Source organism: Centrocercus urophasianus, unplaced genomic scaffold, assembly GCF_019232065.1.
Source record: "Centrocercus urophasianus isolate 14NV4802_14NV808 unplaced genomic scaffold, USGS_Curo_1.0 seq_15, whole genome shotgun sequence".
NCBI classification, from domain to species: domain Eukaryota; kingdom Metazoa; phylum Chordata; class Aves; order Galliformes; family Phasianidae; genus Centrocercus; species Centrocercus urophasianus.
Genome location: NW_024884697.1, coordinates 13,204,632 through 13,224,939, shown reverse-complemented (window position 1 = coordinate 13,224,939; position 20,308 = coordinate 13,204,632). Strand labels below are relative to the sequence as shown.

Sequence of the window (20,308 nt, the reverse complement as noted above, 5' to 3'; positions counted from 1 at the left end):
CGTGTCAGCAGGACAGGGCTGTGGTTGGGCCACCGGCAGGAGCACTTGTGGGTTCCTCAAGATGGGATATACATAGAGATGGGATATACACAGGGACGAGATGGCAAATACATAGAGGCATCACATGCATAGCTGCTGTACACCTGTGTCTGAGGGGATACCATGCAATGCCTCTCCCTTCACCTGGGAGTCTTTCACTTAGTTTTCACGTGGTAAGGGCATGCAGATGTCCCCCAGGCACATGTTAGCAGGTCCTCCTGGAGCCAGCCGGCACAGGGTGGAGGAGCAGGGCTGAGCCTCCTGTTCCAGCTCAGCACAAGCAAGATTATCTCCACCTGTGCTTTGTTTTCAGATATCTGAACCCTCATGACGCTTTGTGTTACACGTACTCCATGTGCATGCAGCAGCAGAGTGATAACCTCTATACCAAAGGACAGATCACAGCTTGCTGCAGGTCCCCTGACTCATCTGTCGCCAAAGGGAGAAGTTCTGCAGGGCTCTGTAATTGCGCATCCTCCCCGTGCTGTGATTTTAGCCCTGTCAAATCTCAACTAATGTGCTGCTATATTCAGGCACGCTGCTAAAATACAGCTAAATGTTGAATTAATAGGTCTAGTTTCTCTGATTGCCTCTGATGCAAGAAATCTAAGTGACTCAGCTGCTTCATGCAATCAAGAGAGCGCTTCGAGTAACAACAACGGAACTACTTATGTATTGAGCAAATATGGAAAGTTCTTCAGAGAGAAAATAGCATTAATATTGGATTAAAATATGATTTTTGCCTTGAAGAACGAGGCCTAATTTTTAATGCTGACGTAAGAAAATGACAAAACTTTCCTTGCTGTGAAAAGCAACACGCAGGAGTTTGTGTTTGTGCTCTTTATGGGATATGATATCATCATATAAACAGCCATCATCCAGACCAAGGTTTCTGACTTTCAGGACCTAATAACTATTCAGTGCATAACAACGGAGAATTACAGAAGTATTATAAAATAAGCATGAATTAAAAACGTGTGTATGTGAACATGATACCAATCCTTTTACTGGAAATTTCCAGCCATACTGCAGGAAATGCTGCCAGAACAGCATAATGTGCTCCTGCTTATCACGTGCTCTTCACAAAGGGGTGAAAACTTCCACAAGCCCTATCCTAGCAGGGTGTTAGCTCTTTCCATGAGGATCTCTCAGGGTCACCCGTTTTTGCTTTATTTTCTTGAAGGTCCTTCCAAGGGGATTCACACCTTCCCAAAGATGCCATCCACAGACTGAGGTCCCTGTCCTTGTTCTGGAATAGGTCAGAGGAACCAGTACCCACCAGTGGTGTACCCCACAACTGACTGCCATGCTTACTGCTGAGCACTATATGTTCTGCTTTCCCACTGAGCTGCCCAAGTAGAGCAGTTTTGTACTTGAAAGGGTTGGAAGAACTGGAGTTTGGAAAGTTTTGTATTACAAGGATCACAGCAGATGGCACTGAGAGGGGCACTTGCATGGTTTCGTTACAGCTCAACAGCAGGGTGAGCAGCTGGGCAGCAGGGGATGGATGGCATGGCCAGAAAGCTGCCCATGAGAATGGAAGCTCTATAAAGCATATGGCAAAGAAAAACATTAGGAAACACACTTGAAATCTGCACAGGTTGATGCTGTCATGCACATTCTCAGCCAGCTAATCTCCCCGTATTGATACTGGTGTTTGTTTAACACTTAGAGAAAGACGTGGAGCTCTTCATGAGACAAGGAAAATGCATCTCCTTTTATGACTGCGGCAGAACTGTTTTCTTCTTTCTCTATGGAAAACAGCTTCTTTCTCCCTGCAGTTAGGAGCTGCTCAGACAATCTGTTACTGCATTATCTATTTCCAGCCACTGTTACTCCTTCTCATCCCAACCAGAGCAGGAGGCAGCACACGTGAAGCCCTCTGGAGCTCACCTATCAGATTTGGAGAGCTGTGAGTGGTTTTCAGTTCCCATGAAAGAAGAGGAAGCTGAGGGTGCTTGACATTTGGCAAGGGTTCAGCCAGTGATTTATGTACAGCATTCAGCTATCCATATTTCTGGCGCTGCCCGAGAGACAGAGCAATGAGAAATTTCGATTTCTTCCTCTTCTGCTTTTTCCTTGGCAAAAAAAGCCACACTTTTCCACCTGGCTGTGGCATTTAGCTAGTGCTTCAGCACCCAGTAAAGCCACAAGAGTTTAGCACAGTTTTTTTTCTGCAATATGGGACGGGGCAAACCCAACTTCTACATAACCCTTGTGCACCAAACCTCCTGCCCAAACAAGAGAAAAGTGTGCTCTTAACAATACTGCTGCCAACACAGAGTATTTATTCTCTTCACCACTTCATGTAGTACCTCATTTTTTCGGTGACTTGGTGGGAGTATTCGAGGAGTAAAGCATTTACAGTGGTCCTGGTGAAGCCAATGACATGACTTGACACGACATGACTTCAGCAGAGCCAGGAGTCTCTCCTGCACTTGAAGCAAGATCTCTTTCTGTTTCACACTGCAGCTCAATCCAACTTAAAGGAGGTTGCAGTGAGATAGGGGTCAGCCTTTTTTCTCAGGTAACAGTGATAGGATAAGAGGTAATGCTTTTAAGATGCACCGGAGGAGGTTCCAGTTGGATATAAGGAAACATTTCCTCTCAGAAAGTGGTGAAGCACTGGCACAGGCTGCCCAGGCAGGTAGTGAAGTCACCGTCCCTGGAGGTGTTCAAGAAAAGGGTCAATGTGGCACTGAATGACTTGGTGTAGAGCTGTCATGGACATAGGTTGGTGGTTAGACTGGATGATCTTGGTGGTCTTTCCAATCTTAATGATTCTGTGTTTCTGTGACTCGATGATTCTCTTCATATACGTTGAATACAGAGAACTAAGAATGCCTTAAAGATTTTGAACTCAGTTTAAAGCACTTCTGTGACCACAGTGTACCTGCACTTTGGCAAGGAGAGAGGCTAAAAGCTGTTTAATTATTTTATGGTTTGAGCTGTTGTACACTTTCTCAAATGTTTGTGGTTTTAATGGTAAATGTCATCTCTGTGTCAGCTTTACAAAGTGCAGCAAATACCTTAAACCATGATGGCAGTTATTAAGAGCAGAGGTGTGCTGTCACAGAGAAGGAAGTCTGCTTTCCAGGAAATGACCTGGGATTTCTACTAACTGGAAAAGCTTATGGGCTTGGCTGAAAATGCAGCACAAACTTTCAGAAGAAGCTGGGAGCCTCAAAGATCCTTCATAAACCCAGAGCCATGGGCTAGAGTGCAGGAAAGAAGCCTTGAGTCATGGGCAGATAGACAGTGCACCTTGCAGTGACATGTGCTGAGGTTCTACTCGCTTCATCATTTCTTAGTTTAATCATTGACTGAAATGTGTACAAACCCCCTTAGAGCAGCACCTCAGGCTCCTCCTGCTGCTCCCTGTGTGCCTGACCATCCGTTGGGAGCACACGGGGTGCCCTGCTCACCATCCCCTTCACTAAGAGATGAAATCTGTGCTTTCAAGTCTAGGACAGGCTCTGGTCTTCAGACCAGGGAGTGCCTTAAGGAGATGAGAACCATATGGCTGTCTCTGTACTCTAGGTATCAGTGAAGAGTTTGTGGTGGCATGACCTGAGGACAGTTTTCACCGAGAAACTTTGATGCTAAGGTATGCTCAGCACATCAGCACAGACATCAGCATCAGGGTTTGCTGATGTCCTGAACTCAGGCACCTGCTGCTGGAGTTGCACGCTGAGGCATCAAGATGTTATTCTAGCCCTCTGTCTCCTTAAGAGGTTTTAGGTATCTTAGAGGAGTGCTTGCAAATGCTCGCAAAGTGCTTTCTTGGCCTCAGGGGCCTCAGTTCCTCCGTAGGCAGTGAAAGGGGAGAAGCAGCCCAGCCCAGCCCAGCCCAGCCCTCCTACACGTGCTCACGTCAGAGGATGCCACAGCCACAGGATCCAGCACTCACAGCTGTCCCCTGGAAATCCCTGCCAAGGCTATTCTGGAAAATGATCTGAATATTCCACAATTGTTCCTGGAAAGACAGTGCTGAATCCCTTCAAGATACCTGGGAGGAGAGCTCACAGGGGCATACATTGGCCAGAGCTGCCACCCAGCAGCCCCACTCCCATACCACAGGTTATGGTCTTCCAGAAATGAAGGGGCTCCGATATCTAGGCTCTGGTCAGCACCTCCCACTATGCCCAACAGAACCCTGGCAGATGCACAGCAGAGGATTGCAACAGACTCCTTCTTACTCATCTCTATTTTCCTACATTAATCTCTGCAGTCCAATCAGAAGCAGTTCTCCAAACAAAGTTAAGCAATATCCCAGAGAACTTTAAGAAATGACTCTTATCATCCCTCCTGAGAGTAGACTCAATGGTCAAGGCCACAGTGAAATCTTACTTTTCTTGTAAAAGTTAACCGAAGTTAGTTATTAAAGTGCTGCTGGTATTTAGGGAGGCTCTGAAACGAAGAGCAGCACAAGATACCTGGGCTGCCTCTGAACAATTCAAGGATATCATTTTCTGTACACTGTGTGGTTTCTTCTGAAGAGCTTCATAGTGAACACATCAGGTAAGATTTTGGCTTGCCAATCAGGATATGGGATATGTGAAGTAACGTTTGTAAACAAAATGCTTCTAGACATATTGTGTATTTTTTGTAAAATGTGAGAGATTCCCTTGTGGAATTTGTTTGTATTTTTCAAATGTTTATATTGTGGAGAAATAGAAGTTGTAAGTGTGTATACGCAGACTGAAAAGTGGGGAAAAAATGTTAATATTTAATTATTCTGTTGAAGTTATCAGATTTTTGAGTGCTACTTAGTCAATACTTAGGATAAATTGGTAAAAAGGAGAAGGCATGTCTCAGCAATATGGCATCAGAACATGCGTTTCCAATGGTTCACAAATGCAGGAGTTCAGCAGGGGAGCTGGACTTCTTAGCGTGAGAAATGGTAATGCCAGCAGTGAGCGTGGGATCGGAGGCTGTATGGAATACAGCTGAACTAAAACCTTACTTTTGGGTTTGCATTCAGATCTAGTCTTGGTCAGAAGGGAGTGCAAGTTGTTAGTCCAATAGCTGTGCAGTGTGAGATTGGTGTGTGCCCCTTCTCCCTGTGGGTGGATGGGCACTCTACACAAGTCATCAGAACTGCACTGATGGGCATCTCCCAAACAAGTCCAAGGGCGTAATGATGAGAACACTCCAGAAAGGCAGCACACACCTCTCCTTTAGGGGATTTGCAGAGAATGAGATCCTTCACTACTCTGCTACTTATCTGTGATATCTCAAAAACATCTCAAATAATGGTAAAGACAGCCATAACACTGCCCTTATGAAGGGCAATATCTTTCTGAATGTAGTTGTGAAGAAAATGAGAATGAGCAAGAGGAAAGCAATACAGACTGAAGTTACGGCAGCTGATAGCTTTGGCAGCCCAAGGAAAAAGGGAAGAAGATGAGAACATCTGGAAGGCAGCCAGCAGCACTGATCACAGAGCCACAGCAGGGTGGCTGCCCGAGGTCTCACCTGTCCTGCCTACAAACAGGTGGAAGGCACTGCCCAGCCTACTTTGGGTACTCTCTGGCTTGCTGAACTCAATGTGGAGAATACCAAATGGCATCACAATCTCCAAGGCAGACCCATGTCCAAATCCTTCTGATGAGACCCTCCAGGCAATGATCCAGGAATCCTTTTGCAGGGCTCAGCCAACCACCCAAAGCTAGGCAGCAGGAGGGTCACTGAACTAGGGTTTCTATCAGGAGAGAAAAAAAGACATACAAAATACTTACACCTTCAACAGGACAAGTATTGATAAAACAAAGGATATTTGGGGCAAAAGATTTGGTGTGAGGAAGGAATCAAGGCTGGGCAAAGGGCAGGGTGACAACCAAAGCATTCATGAAAGTTAAAGCAGCTGCTGAACTGGGCAAAATCTGAAATGAAAGAGTAACTCACACATTTCTTTTATTTTTATGGCTTATAAACATTTCAAAGAGTACAAATAGTACATCTTATACCCTACAATGTAATGAACAAAACTGCTCTGCAAGTTCCTCTCAGTGATGTGAGGTCTAAAGGACTGGTACACAGCCTGGGAAACAGAGCAATTCTACAGTCTTTGACTGATGAAACTTCTTCCTGAAAACCTATGTACATTGAGGCTTACCAGAGAAAGAACAAAATGAAGCAAGTTTTTCATTTCAGTGTCATCTGCCTCTGGTTTTGGCACCAAGCAGAGGGAAGGTTGATAGTACACAGCTACAGGATCAGGATGTGATTTCTCTGGCCAGTTTTAAAAGGCAGGATCAGATGGTAAACGTGTTAAACTCATTGCTTAAATATGGAATCTTTTTGGAATATCCACAAAAAGCAGGACATATAAGACATTATTTGGGCTTCTTAATATTCACGAATTTCCCCAGAATAAACTAAGAGAAAACCAAAACTGAATTTTCCTGAGGTAGGACAGTGACAGGCCCTGAGCTCAAGCAAAGCAGCGAGCTTCAGGGTGGGATTCACATTTTAATGCAAAAACTGTCACAGATAAACAGTTTTCCACCTGTTCATAGCAACTCACACCACCTTGTGCTACTTGGATGTGTGTTCCAAACATTGGGTCCACAGAAGCAGAAGTTAGACGTGCACATGGGCTGTGTCAGCACAATTTAGTCACCACATCTGGGTGAGGAAAGGGTGCCCCATTTGAGGCTACCAGCAAGTGGCAATGCAAGATGGAGCATTTGTGATAGGGGAGAGAAAACAGAAATGCTCTGTTGTCAGTGTCATGAGATGGCCAAGAGCAAGTCATGTTGTTCCTGACTAGGACTGGTACTGCATTAAATACCTCATGGCGACTACAGTGGAGATAAATATTTTCAGGTAACTTTAACATGAGAAGAACATGAGGCCTGAGGGAAATATAACTGAGCACTGTGGACAGCACAGTGACAGAACCAACTAATTGCTGAAAAATCCAGCGGTACCAACTGCAGCCGGCCTCCCATCTCTGCATGTGCAACACAGTAGTCAGAAGTCCTTCCTGGAGCACAAACACACTGAAGTGAGCTGGAACAAGGCAGAAGGTAATAGTTAGGTATGACATTGCAACAGCTGTTTGTGAGCATGAAGCAGAAGCACAGGGTGCTGTGAAGGCACCTACACAGAGTCTGGCAGGGCCCTCTGGGTCCCTCTGGCCCAACCCCTGCCCCAGTTGGGACACCCAGAGCAGGGTGTCCAGGGTCAACAGAGGAGAAGCAGTCCAGTCTACCTATGGAAACAAAACTTACAGAGAACTGCAAGTGCAACAATACCATGATTTTTACTACTGAGTTCCTTGTGGCCCAAGCCCTAACTCTGAGTGCAGGAGAAGATGGCTGAGCCTTGTCCAGGCTCTGCCTTTTCCCCTTGGTTTTTCAGGCTCTCCCTTTTCCCCTTGGTTTCTGAAGGCTTCCAGCTCGCAGCCTTCCTGGCTGGGCTCATTGCTTCTCCCCATACCTCAAAGTGAAACCATTGAGCATTTGCTTGTTTGTTCCTTAAGAAATCAGTCCTCTTGAGTGAGAGTCATCGGTGGCAGACATCTGACTCATGGATAAATAATCTCAAAATCCATCCAGCCTGCTTGTTGGCTGCATCTTCAGAAAGAAATGCTTCATGCTCCAGTGGAACACTGCTCAGCAGTGGGAGGAGAGGGACAAGAGGTCATCTTGGCAAAATGAAGCAGGTGTCTATCAGCCATCTGTTTTTTGATCTTCAAACATGGGAACACGCAGTTAGGAGTTCAGTCATCCATGCCATGGCTACTCACCTCCTAGTACACACAGAGCTAATCTTGTGCTTTTTTTCCAGGTTTTTAATTGACCAGCAACAAAGAGTAGCACACAGCAGTCACCTTCCTCATTCTTTGAAGAGAAATGGTTGAACCTGTAGGCAACCACTATGTTGTTGCAAGACGAGTGTACTCAGAGAATTCATTTGATGAAGAGCATGAGAAATTGCACAGATACCATAAAAACTTCTGGGATCACTTGAAACTATATTTTCGGTAAGAAGATCCCTAACAAGGATCTAAGAAACAACCTGGAATGCATGTAGCAGATAGCATGCATTCTGACAACGTTCATCTCAGATGCCACAAAGCCAATGAAAACTCATTTTTCTAGAGAATTTCAGTGTTCTTTTTTTGTTATTTGTTGTAAGCATGATGTAACGATGTAGAATAAGGGGTGGAATGTCATGGTTCTATGTTTTGTTTTTGCTTTTGTTTTTGTTTGGTTTCAGTATTCCACATCAAAACATCATGTAGTGTACGGGGCATTAAAGTGTCACTGCCCCAATTCCAAGTACCTATCCCTGTACATTACAGCAGTCACGGGATCTGGCCCTTCCGGGTGGGGGGGGCGCTCTCTTGATGCCTTGCAGTGGGTGCTGGAGGTGCTTTCCTGGCCGTTCCAAGCTTTTCAGGTTTGAATCGGTTCCGGGAACTCTCTCTCTCTCATCTTGTCTGATTTATTAATCTCAATTTCAACTAAATTGTATATATTGTGTTATTTTGTATTCCGATATTATAGTAAAATAAGTTTTCCTCCATAGATTGTTGCCGCTGCTCTTTTCCTCCCTTCCTTCCTTCCCATTTTTGTGGGACTGGGGTGGGGGGGGAGGGCAGAGGCCTGTCGCCCCTGTCACGGCCACAGATTGATCTGGTCAACTCTGTGACAGTTTTCCAAAAGAATTTCAGCTGCTGTTGGCTTTAAGGCTTCCTGCGGTTGTATCCCAGGCAGCTTGTCTTCTCGTGGGCACCTGGAGCACAGCCTCACCCCAGTGGGGCTGGAGGGACCCTGTAGGTCACCACATCCCATTGCAAGCCCAGCTAGCATCACAGGTTGCTCAGGATTGTGTCTGGTCTCTGGCAGCTGACTTCAATCCTACCCCCTCATTTTCCCTCTGAATACCCTGCCCGTGACAGAGGGTTGGATTCAGCAATCTTCAAGGTCACTTCCAACCTAAGCCATGATTCTACGAATACAGGGAGCATGTCCTGACCTGCTGAGACCCAACGGAGACATGCCGCTGGCAGAGCTGTATCCTCTTGTGTCTTTGCAGTTGTTCCCCACAAAGGATCAAAAGGGTTGCCCTGCGTATGTTTCCCGTCGTCTCGTGGCTGCCCGCATACCGCTTCAGGGAGTGGATCCTGAGCGACATCGTCTCTGGCATCAACACGGGTTTGGTGGCAGTGCTACAAGGTAGCTCCAGTAGCTCTGCTTTGACACGGCCCATGGCCCAGGAGGGAGGCTGCTGGTCCATCCCCTCACACACCTTGCCGTCCTGCTGTCTCTGCCCCTGTAGGTCTCGCATTTGCTTTGCTGGTGAATGTCCCTCCTGGTTATGGACTCTATGCAGTGTTTTTCCCAGTCCTGGTCTATTTTATCTTTGGTACATCCAGACATATCTCAGTGGGTAAGTGCAGGCACTCTGATCACCCTCATCACAAATGACCACGTGCAGTTTTCCCCTGTGGGTCTGATGATGCCCTTTGTGCAGGTCCCTTCCCCGTCCTGAGCCTGATGGTGGGAGGCGTTGTCACCAGGCTGGTCCCCGATGATGCTGCTGGAAATGGCACTGCCACCAACACGTCAGCTATAGATGAACAGAGGGTGATGGTAGCTGCATCTGTCACCTTTCTATCCGGGATTTTTCAGGTTGGTAATTAAATGGAATCATAGAATATCCCAGGTTGAAAGGGATCCGTAAGGATCACCAAGTCCAACTCCTGGCTCCACACAGGATCACCCATTATACATACTGCCCAATATATGTGTGTGTACCTGCATATGTACATTCACTGGTATGAATAGCTGGATGGTGACTGGCCTTAAAATAATGTTGTAAGAATGAAGGATTTTGACTTGTCTTATCAGAAAAAAATGAAGCAGTTCCTTCTTTCTTCCTAATACATAATTCCTAAAATCCCTTCCTAATTTTTATAGTTCATGAAGCACTGGCATAATGTAAAAATATGACTACAGAAAACCCAAGACTAAAGAAGGTGTATCTTAGTTTTGAAATAAAAATAATAGGTTCTAACTGCTGTAACCTTTACCTTTACCAGTCATATGTCCCCTGTTTCTAAAACTCATAGTTGTTTCCAATGACATAATTTTCCTTAATCCCTGATGTTTGGGATTAGGTGAAGATGTTATTGTTAAATATGGGTCCTTTTATTGCAGAGATTGGTTAAAAGCATGAGTGAATCCCACTGAAGTGTGGTCATTTGCATTTCAGTTGCTTCTGGGACTTCTCCAGTTTGGATTCATAGTCATTTACTTATCGCACTCGTTAATCAGTGGCTTCACAACTGCTGCAGCCATCCATGTTCTGGTGTCCCAGCTCAAGTTCATGCTTCAGCTGCCTGTCCCTGGATTTAATAAACCATTCGGCATCATCTATGTAAGTGCAAACTCTTCAGCATTTGCTACTGCTCTGAAAACCTGTCTGCATTAACCATGCTGGGCATAGCAGCAGCCAAGGAGGAGAAACCCAAGAGAAATATATGAGATGGCTATTAATATATGGCAGATCTTCACATTTCTCACCAGTATCATGTTGCTGGGATAGTTAGATAGCATTTTAGAATCATAAAATCATCATAAAATCATAAAATTATCATTAAAATCATAAAAGTTGGAAGGGACATTTAACAGCCATCTAGTCCAACTCCACTCAAATGAACAGGGATACCTACAGCCAGATCAGTTAGTTGAACAGCACCATGTTTCTTACTGACGTTGCAGACTCTGGAGAGTGTGTTCAGCCAGATCACCGACACCAACATCGCCGACCTTGTCACCTCCCTTCTCGTCTTGTTCATTGTGTTTGTGGTGAAAGAGATAAATGATCGCTACAAAGCAAAGCTACCCGCCCCCATCCCCATCGAGCTCATTGTGGTAATGACCTCTCCTCTGATTCTATGACTGCTCCATCACTCTGTGGGGAGCAGTGCTTTATGAGGTTGGCATTGTGCTCCAGGCTGCCCTGAGCTGCAGCGGGTGGGGACCTCAATGGGGCAGCCTCACAGCCCACTGCTATTCTCTGCTGCCAGAAGGATGTTCTGAGGTACTCTCCATGGGATTTATGATCATGAAAACATCCTACGAAGTGGTTCAGTCATCTGAACACATCATGAATGCACAGAGCTGGGACACTGTCCTGCCACTGGTGATGATGCTGGGGTGTAGGTGGGAGAGGGGAGGAAATGTTTCTTTGTGGTTTCTCCATCCACTTATTTGAATGTTCCTAATGGAGGTGGTTTTTTTAAATCTTTCAGACCGTCTTAGCAGCACTGGTTTCCCATTTTGCTAAATTGGAAGCAAAATTTAAAGTAGCTGTTGTGGGAAAACTAGAAGAAGGGTAAGTGGTTTGCTTACAGTTTGCCTGTGTAGCAGAATGTTCTCTCCTGTTTGTCAGTGCTAAATTGGTTCAGTTTGTTGACCAAAATTGCCTACTTCACCTTCTTATCCTCACGAGGCCCCCACGTCCACTCCTCTATGACAGCTGGACTAGGTGGTCTTTTCCAACCTTAGTGATTCCACAACTGTACATATGGAGTATTTATCTAAATGTATAGTATAACCATTATACAGAATATATCCAGGCATACCAGAAGCTTGGCATGAAGACTTAATAAGCACACATTGAAGTAGAGAGGTAAGAGGGCAATCATTTACTCACCTGGGCACTCTGCACCTGTAGCCCCTGTGTATTAGTGGATGAAGTTTGCAAAGAAACAACTATTCCTGCTCAAAACTCTCTGTTCTCCAGATTTCAGTTCATTGGAAACCAAAACAAACAAACAAACCTGAGAAATTCTCCCCAGGATCTGCAAAAGCCCCTGAGCCAAGAAGAAGGACATGGCAAAGATAAAGGACATAGAAGATAGCCTGAGGCTAACGTGGCTCAGTACACATTTGTTTAGCTGCCTAAAATGCTTCAGTGAATTACAGAGATTTTTAAAATCTATGCATAATTGGAAGGCAAAACCATGTGTGCTCTTTAGACAAGATAAGCTGTGGCTGATCCTGGCCAACTAAATGGAAACCACTGAGATATAAGCTGAGATGAGTGCAGATGGAGAGTCCCCATCCTGATCAAGGATTCCCCAAAGTGTTACAGGTTCAGATTTGCAATCACACGTCAGACCAAAGCAGTTAAACTGAGTAAGCAGGACTGCTGCCTTTCTCACCTGCTTGGCAGGTCATCTCCTTACACATGTCCTTTAAGAGCAGAGATCTTTGTCTTTCAGATTCCAAGCTCCTGTTGCACCTGATGCAGGCATTATTCAAAAGTGTGTTGGTGATGGCATCTCCATTGCAATTGTTGGATTTGCAGTAGCCTTCTCTGTGGCTAAAGTGTATTCCATCAAACACGACTATCCAATAGATGGCAACCAGGTAGAGGAAAGACACAGCACTGTGCATTTGCTAATGGGAAAGAAGTCATTTTAGGAATGCATTGTCTTGAATGCATTCCTTCAGGACTGCTTTTAAGAACAGCCTTTTTTGTTTTTACTCCAGGAACTAATCGCCTTTGGACTGGGTAATATATTAGGTGGATCGTTCAAAGGGTTTGCCTCCAGTACAGCTTTGTCAAGATCAGGTGTGCAGGAGAGCACAGGAGGCAAAACGCAGGTATAGAAGACAACAGACCCTGGTGTAACTTAATACAAGGAAGGTCTCTTTCTTCCTTGCTGACTCTAATGCCTTCAGGCACTTATTCATGGTGGAATTGTTCTTTCATGCAGATTGCTGGTATTATCTCTGCTATCATTGTCCTGATTGTCATCTTGGCCATTGGGTTTCTTCTGGCACCATTACAAAAGGTATTCGCTGGCTTTACCCTGTGCTTCCTCCAGCTGGAGGACTCACTTGGAGTGTTGCTGAACTTCAGTTGGAGACAAATAGAATTTTTGCAAAACCAGGTTCTTTCTCCAAGATTATGACCCCACTACGTGGGTCATATGGAAGGTGGGTGCCCTACACCAAACATTTTAGCACCAACTTTTAGGTGCCAGAGTTGAGTGGGTTTGCTCACTGGCGGTTGCCTGGCCTTCCAGCTGCACTTTGGCTCTGATTGCATGATGTCTTAAGACTTAACATTCAGTGTATGCTTTGTTTGCTTCAAAATTGAGTACATGTGTTCCTATTCTCAACAGTCAGTCCTTGCATCCTTGGCTCTTGGCAACTTGAAGGGAATGCTCATGCAGTTCAGAGAAGTAGGCGTCCTGTGGAGGAAGGACAAATACGACTGTGTAAGTTGAGTCCCTCAAGTACTCAGGAATGAAGATCTATCAAAAAGTCACTCATTATGCAAACACGTTTAAAGGTCATCTTTATTTTCACGTGTGCCCTACTTTTCTACATGGGAAGTACAACAGTACGCACCTTTTTAATCTTGCTCCACTTGCTCATGTTTTCAATTTTATCTCACCTATTCTGAGCCCATTTGCTCTGTTCACCTCTCTTGGAGACACTCATTTTCATCCACTTTATCATAACATATTAAAATAGAGTACAATGTATAAAGTCAAATATAGAAAGAAGTTACATGAAACATCTAACTATCTTCTGCACTGGCTTCAAGGACATTTTCACCCTTTCGTTCACTCCTGCAGTAGGACAGGTGGAAGTTACTTAGTAAATCCCAAGAGCAGCCCATGGCTTGAAGGAGTTGCTCCCAGCAGAAGAGCTCATGTCTGGAAATCAGGGCTTCCTAACTCTTGCACTTGGAAGACACAGTCTCTTGCCTCTCTCATCTGCCAATTCCTTCAGTTCCTGAATGGATTCAAGCCTCAGTTTTCCCAGCTACAAAACAGTCTTTCACTAAGCGAAAGCGTGCTTTGAGATCTGCAGTTAAAATACTCTGTATTATTTAGTCATGTGTGATTATCAATCAAGTTCATTCTCAGCAGCTCATTTTGCCTGTTTTGATGTCCGAAGCATATTTACAACTCTCAATTTTACCAGAATACTAATTTCCTGGTAAACTTGCCTTTCTGCTGGATTTTTTATTGAGCATTTTATGAGCCATCTATGGAAGATTCACAATTCTATGACATTAATCCTTGTGTACTGTATAGAAATTGCCATCTTTAGAAGCACTTCCCGGTGATCATTGACGAGTCTGGCCCTGTTTTACAAGAATCTATGAAAGATGAAATTGCTTTAAGAAAAGGCATATGGACAGCTTGGACCAGACCTGAGAAGACAGCTCATAGGCAGCTGCTCCCATGCTGGGCTCGTGGCTGGAGTCCCACTCCCTCATGTAACTGCTGATGTCCACGCACTCTTTGCAGATAATCTGGGTGGTGACCTTCTTGGCGGCCGTTTTCCTAGGCCTGGACATCGGGCTGGCAACAGCTGTGGCATTCGAACTGCTGACTGTAGTGATCCGCTCCCAGATGTGAGTACTGCTTGGATGTGATGACAACATTGCAGGACCTCCTGTCTTACATTAACCCTACTAGAACCATGCAGGAAACTGAGGACAACCCCAGCTGTCCCTTCCACCAGGTTTCAGCACAGGGCGCAAATAGATGTGTGTGTTTGTTTGCAGTCCGAGCTGCACTACTTTGGCAAACGTTGGGAGGAGCAACATCTACAGAAACAGGAAGGATTACACCGATGTAAGGAACCTCTCCTCCCTTTGGTCATCTGCTGAATTCATGTTTCGTTAATAGATGTCATGACCAATACTTTTGCTTTGTATGACAGATCTATGAGCCAGAGGGAGTGAAGATCTTCAAATGCTCATCTCCTATCTTCTTTGCTAATATTGAGTTCTTCAAAGAGAAACTCATCTCTGCTGTAAGTGACTGGGGCAGTCATTATGAACAGATGAATTGTGCGACACATTAAGGCTGAATACAATTTCTGAGTAATTAGTAGGTATGCAGATCAGCCCTACTATAAAGATATATTTTTCATGAATTACTCAAATGTCATTTTATGACTGTAGTCCTGTGTGTACGTATCCAACTGTGAGAAGGAGAGCACCCTGACTGGTGCTGAATAACTCTTTGGCACCATCTGTAGCAGCAGAGAAAGGCTGGAGAGACCTTGGTGAGTGGCTGCACAAAAGGCAGCAGGATATTGGAGAAAAACAGCTCAAAAAGGCATTGCTGAAATGTTTAAAGGTAGTGAAGTTTCAAGGTAGTTCAGGAATAGAAAACAATACCTTTCCTAAACAAACTCTGTGTCTGAGCCTTTAAGGCATCATAATTCATTTGGCTAGGAGTATTTGTTCATTTATTTTTTGCTCGTGTCATCATTATCCAAGAGATTATGGGTGCTTTCTAGCCTCACCATCACAATTACTTGAGAAGGTACTTGGAATATTTGGCTCTACCTGGAGAACTCAAAGTGCTGCTTCTACAGGTTGGATTCAACCCACTCAGAGTCCTGAGGAAACGCAACAAAGCTCTGAGAAAGATCAGAAAGATGCTGAAGAAAGGAGAGCTACAAGTGACGCCTGTATGTAGAGCAACTGCAGTGGAAGTGGGAAGGGTGGGCAGGAAGGGCACGGAACTTAGGAATTAAGCAGCCAGCTCCCTGGCTTACGGTGCAAGGGGGGCTCACAGTCTCCTGTCTTGACTGGACATGCCATTGCCAGTCGCTACTTCATGGCCAAGCACATAAGTACATGGCTTTAAACTAGAAGAGATTTAGGTTGGATATAAGGAAGAAATTCTTTACTCAGAGGGCAGTGAGGCCCTGGCACAGCTGCCCAGAAAAGCTGTGGTTGCTTCAATCCCTGTAGGCACTCAGGGCTGGGTTGGATGGGGCCCTGGGACCTGATCTGGGGAGAAGTGTCCCCGTCCATGGCAGGGTTTGGGGCTGGGTGGGCTTCCAACCCAAGCCATTCTGAAATTTCAAAAATAGGATTTTAAATCGCTCTCACAGACAAAAAATGCTTTTTGTTGACTTGTTCCAAAACTACTGAATCAAAGTGTGTCCAACCACTGACTTCTGGGAAGATTAACTTCTTCTGGAAAAGATGATCATTAATGGATTCCGATGATGATTAAATGATTGGTTAGAGAAAAGTCAACATTTTGCTCATCCAAATGAGAAGCAATTTTTCCAGTGTAAAGTGCAGGTGCTCCATCTCACAGGTATTGAGGGACGTGGGTTACTGGTATGATGATGATGGGTTGATAATTGGTCTAGATGATCTTAGTGGTCTTTTCCAACCTTAATGATTGTATGATTCTACATCACCCTTGCTCTTCCAACCCAGAAGCATTAACTGTGGCACTTGCCTCTGCTGTCACAGAAAGGCTTGATATGCATGGCTCACAATATGCAGGAGTCGGATGATGAATTAGACAACAACAGGATGGAGGAACTGGACCAGCCCACTGACATGGCAGACTTGCCCATTCAGATCAACTGGAATGCCGAGCTGCCCCCAGGCATCGTTGTGCCCCGGGTCGACATCCACAGCATCGTGCTGGACTTCTCAGCAGTGTCCTTCCTTGATTTTTCTGCTATGAGAGTCCTCCAAAAGGTAGTTCCATCTGATGAGACAGTGATCACACAAAAGAAAAACATACAAATGTGGTGTGCTGCATAGAGGTGTTTCCACATGGACAGAAAAGTCAGTGGCAGCCTTTGAATTTATGTGATTTCAGATCTATATTTTCCATGAAAAATGATTAAACAATTAATCTTCTTAGAGCATTGGGAAACTTTTATGGAAATACATGTATGAAATATGGCTTTAAACATGGGGTTGGGAGCTGGAATACCATAGTTTTGTTTCTGTTCCTGCTCTCACTTTCCAGGGCAGCCTTGAGCAAGGCTCAGGACATTTCCCAACAGCAATAGTTAAGGTTAGCTATCTGTTACATCCACATTATATGGGCAAATCTATTTCCATGGGAACTAAATGCTCACAGAGTACAATGGGGAAAGTAGTTTTGCTTGAATTCCTAGTTAGAAAAGTTTCCTCAGAAACTTTTGGAGTCTCAGTTTCATATAATGCCATACAGTTTATGAAAGATCATCTGTTTCACTATGGGTGCAATGCATTTAATACCTCCCCATTTCAGAGACCACTTCTTCCTGTCCACAGCCATTAGAGAATCTGTTCTTCCTCCAGGTGCACTGAAGTTCGACATTAGAGCTGCTTGCCATTATTAAATATACAATCAATATTGTAAATTGCTCTGGCTAATCTTAGTGGCTGTTATCAGCAGAATTATCAGTTTCTAAATGATGCCTGTTTCCGGTTTAACAGACTTTGAAAGAGTTTGTCCGGATCGATATCGACATTTACATTGCAGGGGCACCCGGTGAGTACTTGCGTTTCCATCAGCCTCTCCATGGCTGCCCCATTCCCACTAATTCTTCCTGCCTCACCCCACTGCTTTCCCCATTCCCTGAGAGTTGGGAGATCCCCCAGCTCCACCTCCCCATCCTGGGTAACAACAGCTTCACCTCCCAGCACTCTCCAGCTCCAATCTGCATTGCCCCAAGCAAGGCAGTGCCAATTGGGCAGGCATCCCACTTCCCACATTGGCACAGAGAAATCCATCTGTTCTAGTCAACAAAACTGGGCCTAGAACAAAACTCTTCTAGTCAACAAAACCTTATTTGATATCACTGTTTACTCTGTGGACACACAAAGAATACGTTATTCTTTTAGCACTGTCAGGACCTCTGCTGAAAACTTTATCCTTGGATTTTGTTCCCCTGCAGAGGGCTTCCTGGAGAAGCTGGAGAGATGTGCTTTTTTTGATGAGGAGATCAAGCCATCCATGTTCTTCCTCACCATTCATGATGCAGTTTTACACATTTTGCTGAAGAAGGATATAGCCAGCTCCCCAAAATTAAAGCTTGCTGAGGTAATGCTACAGTTTTCATTTTTTTCTGCTTTAGTGCCTTTACCCATAGGCACCCAACATTACTCTTTATATCCAGCCATACACACTATGCTCTGTGCTTATTCAGAAAGTTAAAAGATCAAAATTCAGCTGCCTGCTGCCTCTAATGAGTTGGGAGAGTCCAAAAAAAAAAAAAAATAATAACTCCCAAGAGATGGGTTGGCTGTGGGTTTCCCTTGGAGGGGGCTCCAAGGGCATCCATTTCCTAACCCCAAACTCATGCGTCCATTGCAGAAGGGGAGCAGCAACGATTATGTCATCACTACCAGCAATGGACTGCGCAGTCGGGAGAGCACGGTAAGCCTCCTGCCTCCCCCAGGGCCACTCCAATCCCCGGTGCGTAGGTAATGTGGTCACCAAAAGCTGCTTGCAGGAATTGCAAGGTCAGATCCCAAACACATCTTCATTGCTGAGCCCCTGTGTCAGCCCAGGGCAGAAAGCACCCAGATGATTTATTGGTGCGAGCTGACTTGAGGCAAAGAGCTACACGAGTAAGAAGTGCAGGGCTCTGCTGGCAGGAGCAGACTGCAGGGAGAAAGCTTCCTTCACGGATTTCCATGGAGCCTTTGTTGCACTGCCCATATAGCAGAGATCCATCATTAGTCCCATTCCTACAAATGACACAGGCAGAGGGGAGACTGGAGCTGTGTGGGGACAAGGTACGAAAGATGTCAAACAGCACACCTCATGCACAAATGCTTTGGAGCAGTGAGCTTACATGCCACTCACCAGTGACTCCTTACCTTGAATATCCCTTTCTAGGGTGCCAATTACTTCCTTTTTTTTTTTTTTTTTCCCCTACAGATTCCAGCGGAAACAAAATTTTAGATTTAATTTTTAAATATAATATCCTCCAGCAACACAACATCACTTACAGAACGTAAAGGCATACACAGTGATGAGCATGAAGACCAATGGATGTTTTCATCTACCTTAAGGATTTACTACAAATGATTATGTTCCAAATTTTGGAATGGTTTTGTTAGTGTCTCTGTATATATAGAGATGTATTTATGTACATACACAAAGGCTAAAATCACCTGGATTTCCTATTTCATACCTTGCTGACAACCTACCCATACAAGTAGCATTGGCCCTATTTGCATATACTTGTACATATACCCATGTTATTCTGACATTTTGTAGACAACCTGTACAGTTACAAAAGAACATATGAATATCTGAAATCCTTTAATTTATAGTCAAGTAGCTGGGAGACACATACCTTCAGCTTGTGTATAATTTGTATATAGTCTTCTCAACGGTTTACACAATACCTGCTCAATGGAGTTGTTAAACTTATTTTCAGCACACGACCATACACACAGTGTTTGTACATAGTGACAGCTGTATCTACTGGGAAACATGAAGATAGTTCAGTAAAGATGTACAGCATATTCAGATCCAAACGCAACTCGTCTATTTGCTTTGGGATGCTATGAACTTAACTTCATGTATGGTAGCTCTGCATTGCTGGCTGCATTTTTCAATACCCCAGGAAGGCAGCTCATCATCAGTCTGATCTCTTGCTGTAGCACAAAGTTTACAGTGTTTTGAAGACACAAAATCTGGGCTTATATGAAGAAATCTGCAATGAAACTGGCTGGGAGGTAACATTAAAGAGAGGCAGCTCCAAATACAACAGGAAGATAATATGAAAGTGAGGAGGCTTTGAATGCAGAAAGAGGGGACTGTGAAAACTGAGGTCAGAATGTCACTCAATTGCCTTTCCAATGCAGCCTTCAAAGAGACACAGGCTGTCAGAACAGGGCTTGTCTTCTGACAGAATGAGACAGTAACACACCTGAGCAGCATGCTCAGGGGAAGCACTGTTACCATGTAAAGACGCCTTAGCAGTGGCTAAGAATTGTCTGTAGCACTGTAGAGTAGAACACATTGTGTGACACCAACACTTCTTTAGAAATGAAATCAAGACAAAAAAACTCATAGCTTTGCACGATCCTGTGCATACAGCATTGGAACTTGGAGAATCACAGACAGAAAGCTCAGACTCACTTTCTATACATTTAATATTAAGTGGCAATTCCACTGTAGTTCCCAGTTTCTAAGGCACAGTAGGATTTTTCTATGCAAATATGCACTTTTTTTTTTTTTGTCAACAACATTGCAGTGCATCCAGAGAGAAGCAGCACAGCACCTGACACAATTTTAGCAGAGCAGGAAACACTGTAAGGAGAGAGGTGTGTTCAGATACAGTCCTGAGAGAAGGCATTTGTTCAGTCTGGCTCCTGTAAGTGCCTGGCCTTTCCCAGCACAGAAGCCATTGTGTGGGCAAACTCCAATGTGAAATGAACACCAGTTAATTCCACTTCATTTTTAAACGCACTGAGTTCAGTGCTTCTTAGAGAGCAATAAGTGAAA

The 20,308-nt window shown here is 44.5% G+C and overlaps 1 protein-coding gene across 1 annotated transcript; it reads left to right on the top strand.

The window, feature by feature from the left end:
* The first annotated feature begins 4,475 nt into the window (after positions 1–4,475).
* On the top strand, positions 4,476–19,335 carry SLC26A3 (solute carrier family 26 member 3). Its single transcript, XM_042815727.1, has 21 exons — positions 4,476–4,560; positions 7,837–8,032; positions 9,091–9,230; positions 9,334–9,444; positions 9,529–9,686; positions 10,270–10,434; positions 10,779–10,931; positions 11,312–11,394; positions 12,287–12,434; positions 12,558–12,671; positions 12,785–12,862; positions 13,196–13,291; positions 14,336–14,442; positions 14,596–14,665; positions 14,754–14,846; positions 15,417–15,512; positions 16,315–16,548; positions 17,281–17,335; positions 17,742–17,887; positions 18,161–18,223; positions 18,731–19,335. The coding sequence occupies exons 2-21, from the start codon at positions 7,902–7,904 to the stop codon at positions 18,752–18,754; spliced, it is 2,265 nt and encodes a 754-aa protein (XP_042671661.1). The 5' UTR covers positions 4,476–4,560; positions 7,837–7,901; the 3' UTR covers positions 18,755–19,335.
* The last annotated feature ends 973 nt before the right edge of the window (positions 19,336–20,308 follow it).